This window comes from Odontesthes bonariensis, chromosome 5, assembly GCF_027942865.1.
Source record: "Odontesthes bonariensis isolate fOdoBon6 chromosome 5, fOdoBon6.hap1, whole genome shotgun sequence".
Lineage (NCBI taxonomy): Eukaryota > Metazoa > Chordata > Actinopteri > Atheriniformes > Atherinopsidae > Odontesthes > Odontesthes bonariensis.
The window spans coordinates 13,809,322-13,830,223 of NC_134510.1; the positions used below are offsets into that span (position 1 = coordinate 13,809,322).

At 42.4% G+C, this 20,902-nt stretch overlaps 1 protein-coding gene across 2 annotated transcripts in view; it reads right to left on the minus strand.

The window, feature by feature from the left end:
- LOC142379731 (nuclear factor of activated T-cells, cytoplasmic 1-like) overlaps nt 1-20,902 on the minus strand; it is a 63,079-nt gene that overhangs the window by 40,755 nt on the left and 1,422 nt on the right. For both annotated transcript variants that reach the window (XM_075464946.1, XM_075464945.1), the window contains exons 2-6: nt 17,136-18,225; nt 14,327-14,486; nt 6,002-6,204; nt 1,683-1,855; nt 556-696 (exon numbers count right to left, since the gene is read on the minus strand). In XM_075464946.1, the coding sequence (XP_075321061.1) occupies nt 556-696; nt 1,683-1,855; nt 6,002-6,204; nt 14,327-14,486; nt 17,136-18,225 (1,767 nt within the window). The remainder of the gene's footprint in view (nt 1-555; nt 697-1,682; nt 1,856-6,001; nt 6,205-14,326; nt 14,487-17,135; nt 18,226-20,902) is intronic.

The following is a 20,902-nucleotide window of genomic DNA, read 5'->3' on the forward strand; positions in this document are numbered from 1 at the left end:
GACCAAGGAAATGATCACAACCATCAATCAATCTGCTAACTTTATGAGTAGTCTTTTCACTGTTGCTTCCACCCACACATGGAGAAAAACACAGAAACAAATAAAGAGAATAGCCTCGTGTCAGTGTCAGGCAGCCAGGGGGAAATGTCACTGGCAGAGAGGGCAGAGGAGGGAGCTACTGAAAGTGAGTTAGTGAAAGGGTTAGCTGTCAAAATCAGGGGAGTAAGGGAAGAAGGGACAGCAAGGGGAAAGAGGGAAAGTGAGAGAAAGAGACGTTGCACATGCTCTGGTTGTGATTCATTTCTTCACTTGTGGCGAGCACCAGCGAACAGGCAATGGAAACTTCAGCAAATGTAAATACGCTTTGGTTAAAAATATAGTGGCCTAATGCACACCACATGTGGCTCGCTGGCAAGGCTTGCACTATTTTGACGAAAAGAAGGACTAAGAAAATGCAACTGGGGAAAGAAAAGGATAGAGACATTTGAAAGAGATATTAGGAAGGGAAATTAAAATGCGGCGAACACGGTCCGATAAGGTTTAACTCCAGCTTACCCTGTGCCTTCTCCACGAACACCACCTTGGACTCGGGAAGGAAGTTGAGACCACTGAGTAGCATCATTTTGCCTCCGGTGGCGGGGAAACTGTCCACACTCTGCTTCTCCACCAAGGGAAGCTCTTGAGCAGAACGCTGGGCTACAGAAGGAGAAACACACATGCAACTTTCAACACAGGATAAAAGTCCACATGAACACACATCCTGATCGTCATCTAACCTGGAAAGAACATAGCCAGCACACAGCCAGTAAAACGGCAGTTTTTGATTAAGGGATACAGGCTTATCAAATTTATTAGGATGATTTCATGATTTCTAGCTAAGATGTTTTCAGCCAAGAGCTGCCTTTTAAATGACATCGAAAAAAAGGCGCATGATTGATCAAAACAATACTTTCATGGTCAGATTGCCGTTCATTAGTTTCCATCTTGCAGCCTGCGGCCAGTCACCTGTCTCTGCTTTCTATGAAATGAGGCAAGCTTGTCATCTTTGACCTCTGGAATGCAGTGACCACATTCATAGCCAGGGAAATACAATGAAAATGTCTTATCACATAGTTGTGAATTTTATCTACAAATGTACATAACTAGGAGTTCTCCAAAGAGCTAAAGAACACAAACTCTTCAGTAATGATGAGCCAACTCTGATTAACTTCAACTTGGGACCATAAATTATAATGCCAGCAATGTCTCCATCTAGTTTTAATTGGTTTCCTTGGGTGCAAATAACATCACACCTACACACACATACATGAATGACAAAGGAACAGAGGTTCCTTTCAATGCATTCATTCAACTGTGCCAAAACTGGGGCTGGCAAATGACCTTTGTGAAACCTACGCTAATGGGGTAGTCTTACCACAATAACTTGAGCATTCAATCATAAAAAGTGAATTTGAGAAAGATAACATGTGTGTTTGGCATCATGTACAATGCATCTATTGCCATGGCAAATTCCTTTGATCATATAAAGCGTATTGGTTGCAGAAGTAGTGAATTTGCTCCAGCAGGTAATAAAATAGTGGCTCAGTTTATTGGATTACAACAATAGATGCCACCTTTTGCCTAAGCGGAAAGCAAAGAGAAGGAGCCAGATTTCTCTACGCATGTTAATGTGTCAGACTTACAGCATTCAATGGGGTTTGAGGCAGCCTGTAGGGACACTGTCCTGCCGTTGGGCTGGTTGATGTGGACACGAAACACCAGTCTCACACGAGTGTTTTTACGTCCAATGTCTGTTTCCCCCTTGCGTAGCTCAATGTCTGAGTTACGCAGCTTCAGAATCCCGGCACAATCAATTCTAGAAATAGAAAAGGAGACGGACACCTTTACAATAACATCTATAACATGAAATTACATCAAACTCTTTTGTTTTCTTTTTGCTTTAAGGCAGGACTGCTAAAAAAAAAACGTCCCTCATCCAGTGATTAAAGAGGATACAGTTAAGATGGGACACTATTGGATTTCTTGACTGTAGCTGTTTTAACTGCAACTCTAAGAAAAGCTGCTCTGCATTAGGACCAAAAATGAAGTCCCCAACGGTGTTATAGATCACGCTCTGGAAGTTTACTGGAGCATGACTGCTTTAATATTAATCCACCTTGTCATCAAAGAGAAAATTTTACCTCAATGGCTTTACGCCAAAGTTTTAAATGGTCACAGTGGTCCATGAGTAAGCAGTTCTCTGGAGAAGTCTTCTGAACTGAGCACACCATAGGTTACCAGTATCACACACAGTCCCATCAGTCCCCAAAAGTAATTTTGCTATCACAATTCATCAAGCCTGTCCTGTTCCTTCACACCATTCACTTCATGCATTCTGCATTTTAACCACTGTTAATCATTGCCACATGTAGCAACAGACCCTTCTCTAAGCTGTCTGTCTTTATTTATTTCATTTCACAATTTGGGAGGTGAAGGGCTAATGTTTCTTTTCCTCTTCTAGGTGGAAAAAAAACATTCTTTCGCAGGCATTGGCTTTCATTAATTCAAATAAAACTAGTGTGGCTGGTAAAATTTGAGTGAAAACAAATGGAATATGGTTTGGCATTTCATATATTTTACATGGTAGGTTTTTGGGCACTTGTCCTGGAACATGGTAACTGTCACGTTTTGACTTAACTTTGGTTTGTACAACTTGAGCGAGGATAAACTTGAGTGAGCAGTCCTGCCGATAATCACTTTTTATGATACTTTGATCTGGTGCTTTTAGGCATGATTAAATCAATTGAAATAACTTATCATGGCCAACAGTATATAATCTAATATTGGAAAATTAAATGCTCATCAAATTGGTTAGATTTATTTACGGTATAGTCAGTGTTGGTCAAGTTACTTTTAAAAAGTAATTAGTTATAGTTACTAGTTACTGCTCCCAAAAAGTAATTGAGTTAGTAACTCAGTTACCACATTGTAAAAGTAATTAGTTACTCAGCAAAGTAACTTTGGCGTTATCTTTTGTGTTCTATAATGCTGTTATGTTCTATAACATCTTTAACATCAAATATGTTTATATTAACTGATTGAATTCATTCAAGGTAAACACAAGAAACACAAAAAATGGACGAGACTCAGTGAATATTTCCCTATACTCCCTATATAGAAGATATAAAAACACTAAATACAGTAATTTAGAACATTCTGTATTTATTTGAACTCAATAGATTGCAGCCTGCCATATGATGCATAGAAATAAATTAATAAATAAATTCTGACCCAAAAAATCGAGTGTTGTTTGTTTTCGAGTGGCTCCGTCTCCTTCGCTGGGGCTCACGCTAGCTGCATTTGGGCTTGGGGTTGGGTTAGCAGCTGCAGAAGCAACAAGTGCTTCATATTCGCATGGGTTGATGTAAGGTGCTTCATTAGATTTGAGTTACTTGAGGCAGACGTGGATAAAGTTTTTTTCCCTGGGGCATAGCGTGCATGTTACATACACATTCTTGCCTTTTATCTCCACAGGTGAGAAGTAGTGCCAGTAATTCCAGTTAGAGAACGCTACCTGTGAACTTCCCTGGCTTGTCGCCGCTGTCTTGTGTGTGTATAGCGCGTGCAGTGAGACAGCGTGAGTAGGGCATCCGTACATCCGCCCACACAGCCAATCATCATCGCATTTGAAACGGTGTCATCATCCCCACCCCTGCTCTCTCCAGGCAGCATGCAGCTGATGTGTAGCCGAAAGCCTACAACCAAATTGTAGTAATGCGCCACTTTATATTCTCAGTAACGATAACGGCGTTGTAACGATGGGGAAAGTAATTAATTAGATTACTCCGTTACTGGAAAAATAACGCCGTTAGTAACGCTGTTATACTTAAACGCCGTTACTCCCAACACTGGGTATAGTATAGATTAGATGAGTTAAGAACAACTCTTTCATATCATCTCCAACAATTATATTTCATATAATTCTAAGCTATGGTACAGTTTGCAAGGCACTTGCAAGAGAAGACAGATTGGAGCAGTCTGAAAACTTTGACTGCAGTTTTAAGAAGTATCCCACACAGCAAGCGAATGATTGCTGGCAAAAGAGCAGAGAGATGGATGCTGCATTATCAAGGCGGCTGTTTAACAGTTCAGTGGAAAGAGGCAGTTTAAGGCTTTTTCTTCATCTGTGACTGTTATTCTTGTCAGAGGAGAAAGAGGGAACTTTCACTCCTCAGCTTCTAGCCTGTGCTGACAAAAAAAAGAGGAAAAGAAACCATACCCTGGGGAACACATCAAGTCAAACAAGTGAGCAGTGCCCCTGAATATGTTACAATATAATGGATATTGTGGTATTGTTGGAAATGATACAGTAAGGCAATACGAATGTTAAAATCATCCATGCAGTCAGGAACCTCTTATGTCCCATAAATATCTTTATAATACCCATCATTTAAACAAACATTAAAGTAAGTCCCCCCAAAAAACTGAGCAGTGTAACCAATTCTTTGGTGTTGTTTTGTTTTTTTGTAGTATTCTAAACCTGAAATTGTGACGGATAAACATGAGGTGCAGTAAGAGTTAATGGCCTGATGTAATGTTCAGATACAGTGGTTTTATCCATAACACAGAGGTCTGGGCCCCAGGCCAAAACAATTCACTGCTGCTTTGTCTGAAAGAAGCCCCAGGACAGCAGCTACTGCTGGATAGACTGTAGCGTGAAGCCGAGGATTACTGCAAGCCTGGATGGAGGATGAGAGAGGCCAAGCCTGTAGCGACCACCTAGAAAATGTATGTGTATTTTTCTAAAGATAATAAAGTACAACTATATTTAGATAAGAACTCTTTGGTTCTAACCGCAACTCATTCATTAGTTTTCGGTGGACCTCTTAGACTATGAGAAGGAAGGGAATTAGCTTGTTAGCTGTTGTTTTCCCTTATACTTTACACTGCATATGAGTGTGGTCCATTTGTGGCATAAAAAATCTTTATGACTTCACCATGGTAAGATACTGAGTCTCTTCTAGAATTTTTAAGATAAACTGTTTGGCTTTTCAAAAGTTTCATTCAGTGTTATCAACTATTATCTAAAATACAGATCATTTTGTTTGTTAAGATCATGCAAGCGCTTTTTTAAAGAAGTGTTTATTTGACTAAAATGAAACGTTGGTACAAACCGTCTGAATTGAATTCTACTAGCTTGCTAATGTACAGCAGCAGCTGCTTGGATGCTCAGGTGTCTATAGCTGCATGGTATACTGCATACTACATCCTGCTATTTCCACAACTAACCAGTTTGTAGGTCGTTCCTGCAGGCAACTTAACCACTGTTGGACATAGCAATTCATAATGGCGATTTTCTGATCATTTTATACTTTCTCAGATGAAGTACATTGTGTGACCAGATGCTCAACAAGTTGTTTAAGGTAATCATGGTCAAATGCTATGATCATCATGTCTGGCATGTGCACAAATGCCGTATACAATTTATTACATTTTCAATTTTACATATGGCCTCTGTATTGCTAAATGTGCATCGAAATTGCTGTTTCGGTGCTTCAGGAATTTAACTAATTGGCCCCAAAATCTGGATAATTCTTTTGGTGTTTGCAGTATTCTTTCACCACCCTTGTTACTTCAGTGGGGATGTTCCAATTCATTCATCTTATTGCTTATAATGTCCATAACTAATGTAATGGAACTACATCATACTAATGGACCGTTTTTTTTGTTAAAGTATTCTTCAGCTGCAAGCCTTTTAACCTTTTTAGTCCTTATTCATTCACATTAAGTGTGTCAACACAGAGTACTTTACTTCCTCGAAATCCTGCATCTCTCGGGAGTGTAAGTACACAGGCCTCTTATGTGCTGTTATGTATCTATCAAACACTGCTTGTAGAGCTAAAGCATTGAGGAAAGTGTAGAAAGAGAACAGTGTGCGTTTTAAAGTAGGGTTTACTCTAGAAAAATATGGAAAAAGGAAGTTGGAAAGATAGTCAACATGTGGAAGTCTAAGAGCACTCACATAGCTCTCATGTTATTTTCAGGCAGTAGAGGGATCTCCAGAATTTTGGTGTTGGATTGCATAACCTCATGGCTGGCGGTGGAGACGGTTTTGCCGGTGATGCGGTGGACCTGGTAGAAGGCATGTGGTCGCAGGAGGCGGTCGTCTGCGGTCCCTATGAACAGCTGCAGGGTGAGCGGCTCGCTTTCCATGTAGCCATAAAGCTGGAGAACAAAGGGACCCAGGTGAGAGGAAACATCAGGTTTTAAGAACCTCATCTAAGGCAAATAAAGATAGAATGTGCATTAGCTACTAAGCTAAGAAAAAAAGACCTTTAATGATAGCTCAAACATGGTAGAGGGACTGTGAAAATATACCTATTTGAGTTGTTTTTTTTTTTTTTGTTGGGTTAGATACCCTGTTTCAGCAATCTGTTCTTTTGTGAGTTAAATCCCTTTAGGAGATGCTAAATAATTTTTTAATTTTTTTTTCCTTTTTTTTTTGATGTTCTATATCAATAAATCATGGCTACAGGAGCATGGATACTGATGAAGAAGCTTGCTACCCATCACCTTATTGTTTAAATATTGTAACTGCTTAAAAAAGGCCCACATCAAAGCAAAAAGTCAACAGTGCATCAATTGAAAGATACTGTTCGACATATGCCTCAAGGTGTGATACTCTCAGATAGTCAATGACTGTGGTAATACCAATTTCTATGTATGAACTGTATCAACGGAAAGAAATCCAAATTGCGAGACTGGCAAATCATTCTGAAACAAAATCTCTGGAGTCACAATCAAGACATTAAACATTTAGTTCAGCCAATCTTTCAATTCAGGTAACAAGTGAGTGGTTGAATTTTAAACCTAAATATGAAAGGTAAAGCACAAAAAAAACCCTCCATGCAGTGCAACATGCAGACACGATCCCGCCCCTTTGCCTCTGGGCAGTTATGAACATGCATTATGATTTCCATTAAAGCTCAGAGACTGTGTCCCACTGTGATGAAAGAGACTCCTGTATTAGAACCACCACTTCAAACAACTACCACTTCCTCTAGCAGCCTCCATTAGCTGCTACTGCTCAACTAATAAAAACATCAAATCTTTAAAAAAAAAAAAAAAAAAAAAAAGAGGCCATGACTCCATGGCCATGCACAGTTTAAAGAGCACTGTCAACTGTGGGATCAGATGCATTTCAAATATGACCTGTAACTGTCAATCTATATTCAGCATCCATGGCTCATTTTCATGGTGTCTAAAGTAAGCATAATTTGATAATTTAACTAAAGCACTAATGGCTCATATGGGCAGGGTTTCAAATTTTTAAGTGTGGTGAGAGGAAACTTTTCTCACTATTCTGTGAAGGATTTTCTAACCACAATAATTTGACAACAAATTGATTTCTGGTAGAACTGGGACATCACAGACCTCCCAGTTTATACTTTCTCTTTGAAGTGCAAAGTGGTCGTACAGTCAGAAGGGAGGATGTTGGTGTTGGCTTATAACGTCTCTCCAAACCCAAAAACTGTAAGGAAGGTGCAGTATCCATCTGGTACAGTACACCAAAAACAGAGGATTCTAACCTCTCAACGCATGGACCTCAATGGATCCACCCAGGTGGCTACTTGACCACACGTGACATTTACTATGAGAGATCAGTTACTCAAGCCCAGGGCTTACCAAGCCATGGCCCTCTGAAAAATCCCACAAATTGGTCTATTACCCCAGCACACACCAGCGCTTTGCTTCAGACCAATTTTCTTTGAGCTCCATCCGAGCGAAAACAGTGGTAACGTCAAATGGAATAAAAGACCCCAGTTGTTTATCCAAAGGACTGAGTCATATAACAAAATGTGGACCACATGTAACCTATGACATAATCTGATTAATGGTTTTATAATTACCTTTGAGAGGGCAGGAAGGGATGGGGGTGTGAGGAAGAGCAAGGTTGGTGGAAGCCTGGAAAGTTGTGCCACTTGAGATTTTTGGAAATTAGTTCTACAGTAACACGGACACCTAATACCCCTGGTTCAAATTTGTCTGGATGCTATATTCTAAAGGTGTTTGTTCTGTAAATAAACACTAAGATTAAATGGCTATTCTCAACACTTAAAGACAGATTTTTTGGACTTGAAACAAGTCAGAGGAAGTGCTTTTTCTTCCCAGTTATAAAAAAATCAGAATTAATCATCTTGAATAAGAATAGGGATAGGATCAGTCATTCAAGTAGAGTATATATCCATATGCTTCAACAATCTAAGCACCAGTGGTTATCTGGCTTCGTTCTTTGATTCTGATATCAAGGGAGAGCAAAGGGAGTGGTAAAGCTAAAGCTGTCAATCATTTCCAGTTCCAACCATCATATTTTTCTCTTCAGCTCGCCATAGTGTCTCTAGCAGCTGTCTCGACCTCTGAGCTAGTCACACATGCTAGTCATCAGTGAGTTAGGCCGAGGTCAGGAGCTTCTTGAAGTCTTGGCATCCCTAGGGGCCACTTCATCTATGCGGTGATCTCACCGGCAGACCCTGCTCCTCTTGTTATATTTTACTTATAGTGTCACCAGAAGTAATTATCCATAGCCACACATGCTACCAGTTACTTGTGCATTGACTTGTGGGAGGGCTATGGCATAGCATGAGGTACAAATCTGAAACACCGGAGCGTTAAATTGTATGACGTTGCCTTTAGATTTAATAAAACACAGGCAGCCGCTCTACAAAGTCGTGTCGTCTGTCCCTTTTGCCTCAGTAGATTTTCTCTGTGACCTCCAACCATTACCTCAGCCGCCACGTGTCTGTATGCAGGTCCACAAGAGAGTAGTATGGCAGTGGGGGAAGAGATTGGATTGGCATTGGGTGAGAATGGGGGGTGGGGATTTATCTCTTCACTCGTCCTGCGGTATCAAACTATGATGTTGGCGGCGTTGCTCAAAACCTCATGACCTCATGGAGGAGAGGAAGTGATTAATGAGGTCAGGTAGTCCTCTTGGTGACGTTGGTCTACCCAGCAGCAATAGAAGGCCGTCTAGTCCCCCGGGCGACCTCCCTCAATTCCTTTACCATATGTGCTACCCTGACCCTCTTCATACAATCCTCCCTCTGCTTCTGCGAAACTCCTGTGAAGCTCAATCAAATGCTCACCACAAGCAGAGGGCAAAACTAACTTCTTCATTTCATTTATAAAGGATAGAATAAGATGAGGGTAGTCACGATGGTTTGGGAAGAGTGGGGGGCTAATAAGAGAAGCTCCACACACACACCTGTGACCTCAGCTTTGGTTGGACCAGAGAACCCTTAATTTCGACCAGATGAGTTTCTCTTGCTGTAACAGCAGCCTATCTGACACATGCACTGTATATTTCTTTTGAGATAATCTAAACCGAATTCAAATCGAATCCTGATTTGCAGCTGTGCCCGGGTGCCAACTTCTATCCATTTACACCTCTCATCACGAGTCGCTGTCGCATGAACCCTTTCTGATAGCTCAAGTGAAAATGAAACATTGCAGATATGGCAGCTGGTGGATTAATTGTGTAACTGTAAGCAGATGTATTGTCTGGGTCATTTGAGATGATATGTGGGATGCCGCAATTCCACTTATACAATATTAACGGATGATTTTGCAACTACTAAATACATACCTTAAGCAGCAATTTTTCATACCAGATTTATTCCTCAATTCCTTTAGTAATGGTGACATTTTAAATGCTGCTTGCACCTGGCCTCAATAGTTCAAATGAAAGATTTGAGCATGTTAAGTTTAATAATGACTTAGTGGTAAATTAGATGTGTCTGTCCTGGCTGGAAATTGATTGTAAATACACTCCACAGGCCTGCAGTGGGCTGCTTTCTCTCCCTTTGGAGTGATTTCATCACTGCCTGGAGAAATGTCATGACTCGTAGAAGTCCACGTGGCGCAGAGAATTGAGAGGAAGGATAAGATGACTGGAGGCATAAGAGGAGGGGTGTGTGGGGGGGTGACTGGGGAAGCTGAGGAGAAATACAACAGCAGATTCAGGCTTTTCCCCATTATCACGCTCCCTTCTGTCAAGTACTGACACACGCACATAGCCAGCCTTTGCTGTACCCAATTAAATGTACACTCATCCAAGCTGTCTCTCCTTCCAGACTTTACTCCATCACCCTTCTGCCCCACTCATGTCTCCCGTGCCTCATAATGAATGCATAAGGCAACATATGCAATCCTTTAATCTGCTTCGTTTCCATGGCTTCACATGCTGCCTCTTTTATAAGCAACCAAACATCTATAGAACCTCAAAGTTTTTGTTGAAATGAGTACTTTAGTGTTATGTCATCGAGGGCAAAGTTTCAAGCACAAGCCTATGTCTAGACCAGTGTGGGTCCAAATTCCATATAAAAAAATATGGCTTTGTTACCAGCACAGCCTGCCATGAGAAATATCATCCAAACCTACAGAGAATTTTAGTACGATGATGCATAGATGACGGCTGTGCCCTCTCCATCCCATCAATAACAAGAATACTCTCGTGTCTTACCTCATAAATCTGTGGGGCATCTGGTTATCACCTCAAACCAGTGAAAACGACACACATCCCACTCAACTTTTTCCACGTGTTATTAACTGGTAATTAGTGGTAGCCCAATACTACTGTAAGGGAAGCCCCGCAGATGGAGGTGCACAATTTGAGAGTGGCATAAATACCCCTTTGGGCAACAAGTTATAGCCCTGACTAGCTCTAACAGCACTGCAGGGTAAACCAAGCTTTTTGAGTATCAAACAAGTGGCGGCAGTGGATTTAATGAGCAATTAGCAGCTACAGTATAGTTTGCTGTAGATTGAGGGGTTTCTTTGAGATGTTACAGAGCCAGCAAGCACCGGATCCCAAGGTGAAACCGCACATGCGAAAAAGCCAGCACGTGTTTGCTGAGGTCTTTCATGTCCTCATGGTGGAAACATACGGCAAATTTGCTGTGCATTACATACTGTTGCAGAGGAAGAGAGACGGGTATTAAGTCACGCACATTTTAATAGGGATGATGGCTACATCCTGTTGAAATTACAACACGTCTGTTGCTGCTTTAGACCTAATGAGAGAGTGTGTATGTGTGAGGGGGAAAGCCTATAGGCCAGTGATTATCTGAGCTATAGCCACAAGCAAGACTGCACTACTCAATACACCATAGATGCACAGAGAGGATCTCACCATCACTGAGGGTGAACGGTTCGCAATATCTGACGGAGCCAACACTTCACATCAGAACAAGGTGATAGATTTATGTTCTTATTCAGAAACCAATTTGAGACAGTTCTACTTTTTTCTGAATTTACTATTGGAAATAGAAATCAATCAATGCTGTGGTGGTAGTCTGAGCGACAGTAGACCAGGTTGTTGTTTTTTTCTGAGCACAGCTTTGAAAATCACAAAAGCAAATAGAGGAGGAGTCTGGAACAGTGCCCTAGATCCCCTGAATGGTCTTGTGGTCTGCTCCAGTAAATAAAGTAGGAAACGCAGGTCACAAAGTGGACCCATGAAAACAGAAGTGGTTAAAAGTTTGCATATGAATGAGAGAGAAGAGACGGATGGAATGCAAGTCCATGAGATTAAGATATAGAATAGGAAGCACTGAGAAGGTAGGTAATAATCTTGAGAAAAGATGTCGACACACCTCAGTTTGTGTAGGAATAACATGACAACAATTTTGGTTTGACTATGTGTCTCTGTGGGTTGCAGAAACACACTTCTCATCTCGCTGTTTTTTCACCTGGCGTTGCTTTTCCGACACATGTCACCATCACTCATAGCACATGTGTCTCATCATGCATGAGCTAAAAAAACACGAGCGTTGTGGATGACTGGGCTTCAACCGAGGGAGACCTGCTGGTGAGGGTTTGGGAGACGGTTGAAGGATGAGCAGTTCACAGGGAGTGACATCCTTGGGAACCCAAGAGAGTAGTCGGGGGGGGGGGGGGGGGGGGGGGGGGGGTGGCACCAGTGCATGGAAAGGGGAGGTGGTATCTGATTGGCCTTGGGATTCTGACTCCTATGCATCCCCAGCTCAACACCACCCACCGTGCTCAGCCAACCTGAGGGGCTACTCAGGTCCTAATCAGCAGGATACAGAACATCTCTAGGGGGCAGCCAAGTCAAGTTCCAGCTGCCTGGTGACTCTTTCTACCCCTTCTCTCTCTTTGTCTCTACGTGCTCCAATCATAAGCAGCTCAATCACACACACACACACACACACACACACACACACACACACACACACACACACACACACACACACACACACACACACACACACACACACACACACACACACATCTTTGAGCTGCTTCCTACACCCATGCCCCTGTGTCATTATTGACTCATTCTCCTTGACTGCACCTCACCCTTCCAGTGCCTGCCACACATTATCACAGGGTACTGGGGACCACAGCATGCTCTATCCTTCAAGATGAAAACAATGCAATGCCACACAACACCACAACAAAAATAAAGAGAGGAACATAGAGTAAGAGAGTTCAGTTTGTGGGAAATGTTGTACTTTAGATTCTGCAAAAACTCCCTGAAGGTACAGCGCACTGTTCCTTATTCTAGATTTGATCCTTTAGCTTGTACACATGAATGCCTAATCTTTATAGATTTAGCTTTCTGACCTGTGCTTTGCTTGCAGTGGTTCACTTTGTTATAAAAGATATCTCAATTGACTGCACATGTAATATCAGGCATACAACATTGCTGATCATCTAGTAAAAGTAAACCGTGAGGTAAGTGAGAAGGTGTGAGAGTAAATGGCTACGGCTTTACTTCAGACTGACCAGCACACACAATGAGACTTGGAAACATCCTTGCAGAGTTAGCAGTGAATCAGTGCCTATGAGGCATAAAATAATCACTTCATGAATCTTAATCTGGGCATTGCTGTGAATGCAAAGACACGTCTCACTCTGGCTGCTAAAGACTGAGTCAGAAAGTGGTGTAAACTGAATCAAAGCAAGCGTCACCTGCCACAGCTGTGCATGGCAGGCTGAGCCCGGTCAGCCTATTTCTGTAGCCTGGGGAGGAGCGAGGCTGAAATGTTGATTCATGCTTGTTGATATACAAAGGTTTTTAATGAAGGGGGAATAATTACCTGTATTTACAGAGAAAACCTGCAGGTTGACAGGCCTGTTTATAACACCACATTGGCCAACAGCTGTCAACTGCATTTGACACGGAGTGGGCCAGGATGTGCTGACAACATCTATTTACAAAGGAGCCGTGGTGCTAACACACTGCAAAGTGTGTGACGTGGGTGGACCACCAACCTTAAACCGTACATCAAAATGTTTTCTGAGTGTGCAAGCTTCGTTGTGGCTACATGAACAATATAGTTTCTGCCACCTAAAATATTTCAATTCATTCTTCAACAAAACTGTTACTAAAGAGAAAGTTAGTTGGATAAAATGCGGTTCTACTTTGAATTAACTTCATGAAAGTCAAATTTACCCTCGGCCTTAAGAACATGCACACACACCGCTAAATCCCCACCTTATGTAAACGGAGATGTCAACGCAGTGTGATGACAGCGGAGCAGAGAAAGGACCTCTGTGCTGTGGTGCTGGTGAGACTGACGTATGCTCTTTAAGAGTTCGCCAAGTACAATAGTAAGAGGCGATGGTCCTCCTTCTATACTAATTGAGTCAGCATGCTCTGCTGCTGGTCAGAGTGACCTTTTACAGTAGTGTAGTACACTGACTCTCAGCTTCAGGGAACATTTGCAACACGGCAAATAAGTATATGCTTGAATATAAAGTGTAGTATGTGCAAATGCAGTGCTGCTGTCAGTAAAAGCCACTTAACTAGGCTGACAAGACGGCAAAACAATATAATCACATATTAAATGTCAAGTCAGTTAGAAATAAGTTACTTGTTGTGTGGTGTTGTTATGGTTTCACAAGGATCTCTCATTTCAAGACACAAGAAATAGATGACCAAGAGTTTTGCCAACAGTTTTGTGCACATTTTAAATTTGTTATCAAATTGTTCCAAACTGTAAGCCATCCTCATCTGATTTCAATTTTTCTTTCTTGAAAAAATAAAAATAGCAAGAGAACATCAAAGTTCAGACTAATGAAGGAAATGTCAAGGCTGCTCAGACTTTCCTTTGTGACCGAATGCTGTCACAGGCAGCATCAGCCAAATGCTCGTGTCACTGCTTCGCTGTTGAACAGAAAGTCTGCCGTTAATCAGAAAGCACTTGTTTCTACTTATGCTGCAATGACAGCGAGTTATTGCACAAGTTAAATGCAGTAAATAAAATGGTGTTCACGGTGAGTCTCGAAATATGTTTGATAATAGTGAAGGAAGACATACCTGAACCACAGGGTGTCCTCCAGACAGCGCCTTCACGGCTCCTCGGCTGCCCTCTGTCTCATAGTGGGCTCTGTGGTGGGACTTCGGCTGCACCTCGATCTGTAGGTTGTACGGGCCGGAGCACGACGGCAGTTGCCAGTCAAGTGCTGGCAGAGAAGGGCTGCCATAACATGAAACACTGATTGTTATTGGTTAAAAGTCACATTACACGCAAGTTCTGCTATTATTATTCATCCTCTTAAAGTCTTTTGACTATTCTGCTAAAAACCAAACGTTGATCTTACTTGGAAAGCGAGCGAGTACAGCGTTTGAAGATTTTCAGTTTACTTGAAATCTAACCACTAGAACACATGGAGAATGACTGCTATTGTTTTGTTTTTCCCATTTTTGTTTATTTGATTTGCAAAAGTAAGCTGCATTTCTTCCAGGGTTTTTGTCACTGTCAAGGAAATCTGAATCAAAGGTTCTAGACTTGCTTTAAATTACCCTCAATTTGGGACACTTTGGTGTAATCCAACTGGCCTCATGCTTCTCCATTTCATCAAGGTCTATAATCTAATCAACTGAAGTCGTTCACTGACATGCGTAATTCTTTAGGCCTGGGTGACAATTAGTGGCCCTTTTTATGAGCAATAAATGAAAGACAAATGTGCCCTGGTTACTGAGGAGTGTGTTTTGCATTATGGTGTGACAGGTGGAAACAGCCATGATAGGTTATAAGAAAGTGGCAGTGGGAGGAAAGACACTTGTAAGGCACAAAACCAAATCTCACACTAAGTGGCATTCAAGCTGTTCTTTGATATGTTTTATTCTCCATCTCAAACGGATTACTGTGGGAGTCTAAAACACAATGGCAGTGATATTAAAGACGATGAATTAAGAAGCACACCCTGTCGTGGCGCATGATATCTCTTTCTCAGAGCTGCAGCTGGCTTCCCTCAACATCATTGTTCTCCAGATGGAGAGTCACAGATTCCCATGTGAACACCGTGGAGATATCTAAACCAAAACAAACATGTGCAAGACAATATTTCTCTGTGCCGGATGCCTGCTAAACGCAAACCCCTGACCTGAAGGGTGGCTCGACTGAAACCAATCTCTGGCATCTTTGTGGAACTCGCAGGCTGTTTGTTGACCCAAAACGAACTTATTTCCCCCCGTAGGGCTTTATCTGCCCAGTCAGTGCATGACATCACGTTAGCTACACAGAGAAAAAGATGGGCTGATGGCGCGACAGACCAGCGCGGCGAGCCGGCTGATTAACTCACAGACTGCTTCCCCTCCGGCCAGGCTTGTCACCATTACTTCCTGTTGCTCACTATCTTAATCAAACACTTGATTTCCGACAGGAAAGTGCGTTATTGGCTTGGAAAAAATGCCATGAGGGAAACAAAAGATTTTTTTGTGAAAAAAATGGCTTACCTGGCAAAAATCAAGTGTGTGGGGGTATGCATTGTTATGTTTGTGTGTGGGTTGTCATAGCAACAACAGCACACACATACAGAGCAACTCCTTTATGTGAAATGTGATTTATGAAATAGTTTTGATCTTCAAAGAGAAGTTGTTTGGAAGTGTGTGCAACTTTGGTTCTCTGCCTTTTGATTTGGCCTTTCAAGATTAAAGACTGAAACAATCTTGTCCTCATAGAAAAAGGTAAGTTAGACTAAAAATGGAGATGCTGCAGGAGTTGCATTGTCAGGGAAACGGAGCTCTATAGAATGTGGGTATTAGAAATCTAAAGTCTTTATGAAGAACTAAACATATGCATGTGTTTCATTGTCCTTTAAATGTCATTGTAAGGGAATATATCTTTTTGTCTTTTAAATGAGGTTGCGTGTAGTATTTATGAGTAGTCGTTTTTTAACCAATAGTAGACAATTTGGAGAATAAGGGAGGAATTCTGATGGGGGAGCTACCCAAAAGAGCAAACTTTTGCCATACATAACAAATATTTTATTGGTTTGAACAAAATCCATGAATAGTGAACTTTACACAATGTCACTTTTGCAAAGTTTTAAAAGATGATAGGTGTTAGTGAATTTCCAGGCTTCTTTGGAATTAGATCAGGCGGAATTTTGAGTCACAGCTGATCGTCTGCAGGATGTCCCTTTCCTTGGCCCCTTCTGAGTAGCTGCCAGCTTAGGTCTAGAATTCCTCCCTGATTCTCCAAACTGAGAGCATTTTGCCCACTGTTTACTGCAGGTAAGACACTGCCAGACCATAAGTACTTCACAAAACTCCACTTTCAAAAAAAAGGAATATATCTTTCAGGCAAGAAGGCTGTTGATGGATGTTTCAACTTGTGCACGGGTTGAAACTTCCGTTTTAAACTTGGGAGGGGTGGTCTATGTAAAAGAAGAAGAAGTAGGTGAATTAAAGAAAGAAAATCAGTGAAGATTTGCTGTATATCTGTTGCATTTCTTGTTTAAAGTTAACCTTTGTAATTGTGACCCTTTAGTGGAGCTCAGTTGCCTCTGACAAACTTATGGAGAAATGTTCATACTGCAAACTGTGTGTGTGGGCAGAGGCAAGGAGTCTGGGCTTGGAGAGATAGCAGACCAAACCATTATGAGGATTAGGATTAGGCTCATTTTCAATACTAAAAAAAGATTATTTTGCATCTATAATCCCCCACTACAAAAAAAAAAATCTTAATCAACATTATATGATTATGATAAAAAATCTAATGTCTGGGGAACAAGTCTCTCCTTTTTCCAGGTCCGACTGGTCTACCCACACCTTTTCCTCTGTGAGTTCCATCTGATTTTGTGGATATGTAGGTTCTGGATTCAGTAGCAGTTAAACATACCTGAGGTAAGGCTTGGGCTTAGGCCAGGAGTACGGATGCTGAGGCACATCCAGGAACCCTCCACAGTAGTTCTCCTTCTTGAGAGCCAGGCGGGAGGGGTAGTCCTCATGGCAAAGGTCCACATCAGGACCCAACTCCTCCCCACCAGGTTCTACCTTCAAGCTCATGGAGGATGAGAGGTCCAGCATGGTCTTTCGCGTCTTGATTGGGATTCCCTCTCCCATGTCCACCACTCCATCTGTGGTGAGAGCATTAATGGCTGCCACAATAGCAGAGTTGGTGTACTGGTTGGTGTTGGCGAGCCAGCTCTCATCTGTGACACTGATCCTCGGGGAGCCGTGTGGAGAAGGGGTGGGCGACTGGTTGGGTGAGCAGGATGTCTGACGGTAGGAGGACCCACTGAAGCTGTACTTTCTCTTCCCTATGCCTCCGCTGTTGCCTCCGCTGCAGTTTGGGGAGTTCGGCCTGGACACACGAGGCTGTGCTGGCCAGCCCTCCTCTGCCACAGCACCTATCTGAGGGGAGGTGGATGGCGAGTGGTGAGGGGAGCCTGCCGGGCCGACAGCATGGTGGCACGACAGAAGCGAGGATGACCCTCGGGGAGACACACATGGAGACTGCCAGGGGGAGTTCTGTGGGGAATTGTCATAGTTGTAGAAGCCAGACTCGTATGATGATGCCTCAGAATTACAGCTGCGTGAGGATATGCTACTTGCAGGGCTAAGGCAGCTGGGATCACGGTAGCCATCTGCATTGGGAAGTGTCAGTGTGACGATAGAGTTGACACCACGTTTGATGATGTGGTCCTCACTGTTGCTCTCCTCGACCTCATCCTCAGGGTACTGGCTGTAAGCAGTGATCTCGATACGAGGGCTTTCCAGGGCCGGAGCCCCATTGGGTCTCAAACCGTGAGGCAGGTAATAGCCCGATGATCCATGGTTGTCATTTTGCAGGTTGTAGCTTGTCTGGTGGCAAGAGGTAACTGAGATGACAGGGCTGGACTGTAAGGTGTGGTACTGTGTTGCCAGACAGGGGTTGCCCATACCCAGTGGAAGAGCCAGGCTGACATTTGGTGTGTAGTTGTATGCATCTGAAAATAAAAGTATATTTCATGAATATGGAACTATTGTCTACATCTACAGTACCGTGCACAGATATTAAGCCACCCCTCGCTTCTTTATATTTTGCTTGCAGGTAGCCAGACTTTATTGTATCATATCAAAGTGGTCCTGAGCAAAAGTTCTTCAGACTTTCTTTTTTCCTAATGAGCTATTAGAGGGAAACTTGGTATAGCTTGGCAGCCGAGCAATGTGTGTTTGAGAATTTGAGGAAACTGAATTTGAAAGTGATGTCCCTCAGAAATTATTTTTTTAAAATCCAGCAAAGACCTGGAACTGAAAGATGCATCTAGCCCTTCAGTTATACAAACTACTGTTTCCTCCATGGCAGGGTGGCTGTTATGATGCCATTCTTATGAAAGGAAAACAGAGAAAAAGGCTGAAGTATGCGAAATTACTCAGGAACTGGACTGAAAATCAGTGGCAACAGGTCTTATGGAGCCTGAACCTCAATATTATTGAAGGATCGGCAGATTATCTTGACAGACAGCAAAAGAAAAGCCAAACAAAAGACCACTTGAAATAATTACAATAAAGCTTGTCTAAGGGACCTTTCTTTGACTTTCAGACTCTTTAGAATCACACAAACTCTGTTTTTTACCTTATTTACTATCTTTCCATTTAGTTTTGAACGTGTTTCAATAAATCACTGTGGATATTTTGTAATGGCATATATTAAGAAATGAGGGGTGGCTCGTGACTTTTGCACAGTACTCTACATTCTACAGTAAATGGCTCAGAAAACTTTAAGAATTTAAGAACACAAACCTACTGTACACAGTTCTTACCAATTTACATAGACGGCAACTGCACCCCAGTCTTTATAAACATCTGGAGAAGCTTTGCAATCTTCTCAGAGCAGTTACTTTATGTGGTTGCTGTGTAGTCACAAGTTACACAGCCACTCTGTGTGTTTGATCAGTTCATCTACGGCTCTATTTGGCACACCCTGCTGTCCTGTGTACTCTACAGGAATCCCTCCAGCAGCGCTGATGGATGCTTCATTTGATTGATTGCATCACTCACTGAGCGAATTATGCCTTCCCCTGTGGAAAACTGACAGCACTCTCGCATCGCTCCGAGCTTGTGATTAAGTCAAGGAGAGTTTGCTGCAGCGTTACACACAGATGCACCGTGGCACACGCACAGACAAAGGGTGCGCACGAGCAAGCCGGCGAGAAAATCACAAGTGGGCTGACGTACAAACTAATTCAGAGGATGCACATTTACCCCAGCTTCTTCAGTCAGACTTGCAGTGGTTATGTCACTTTTAAAACTCACGCTAAGTTTTTTTTCTTATTGATAATGTCGGTGAGAATAAAAGCAGTCAGAATGGATACCATTCGGTCTGAAACCCAGTGAAGGGCATTCCCCTCGTTGCAGCGTGCTATATTTGTAAACCACAACGCTGTGCATCACATGAAATGACAAAACTGTCACATGCCACATAATATGTGGGTAGGCAATTTAAAATTAGTCCCTGACAGTCTGCTTTCAGAGGTGATTCTTTATGTACAGCAGACGTGCACAGTGTAACAATAGAATAGAAACTACAACCTGAAGTCCTCTTTTCTTTTTAAACACTGTGAAACAAATCCACCCAACAGATGTCTATGAATACATTTTCTCAAAGTCATTTTCTTTTTGGTTTGCAGGATGCTTAATGCGAGACCTCTTTACAACCCATTTCACAGAGGAAAACTTTCCCTAATACACCATTTGATTTTGATGACAGAATTAAGTACCCACCTCTCTCTGATTCACTCTGGTCACATTCGCTGTCCTCGAACAAATAACTGAAATCAAACTCTTGCTCTTCGTGCTGGAAACTCATTTCAGCCCCAGTTATTGCATAAAAACTGACACCGCTCATTTCAGTCCTCTCTAATGCTTTTCTTCTCCTCTTTTAAACAGATGATAATCTCCTGCCCACTCCACCCGTTGTGGCACACCTCCTAAAGTCAGGCCTGACTGCCTTTGCTAAGAGTTGCAGCTGATGTTTTTCTGTACCCGTTCGAAGGTGTGTGTGTGTGATCAGTGCACTGTGCTGCAGCATATTTGACTTCTTCTAACACCCACTCAACACACAGAGGCTTTCACTCTTGCCTGCTGCACGATCTTGAAACTTGGGTCTTCCGGGTTCCACACGTCACGTCTGCTGAACTAACAAAATCACAGGGGCCCGCAACTTATGTGGTGAAGTGACTGAAAGAAAACTAAAAGCCACACTTGAGCACAAAGCAGCGCCGCCGCAGTTGTTTGCAGCGTGTTTCAAAAACACAGATTATAGCGTGCTCTCTCTGTCCTCAACCATTTTTCTCAATCATACTATCATGATCAAAACATTCTCTCCCCACAACCAAACCAGCGTGACTAAAAAATGGAGGGGTTTATCCACGCAGATTGTGGTCCAGGCTGGGCTCAGACTGACGGGACCTCAGAGAGAGATGTGTGCTCGCACACATAAGTCATCCACAGCCTATGGAGTTAAGAACCCTGGGGCCATTTCTTGCTTACTGCTGACTTGGGACTGTGGCAAAAACACCAGCAGGATCTGCGCGTGTCTGCGTGCTTGCATTTGCTTGTCTGGGCATCTGAGCATGTATAACCGCCTCGAGCCCACTGCCGAATTATTGTCAAGTAAACTAT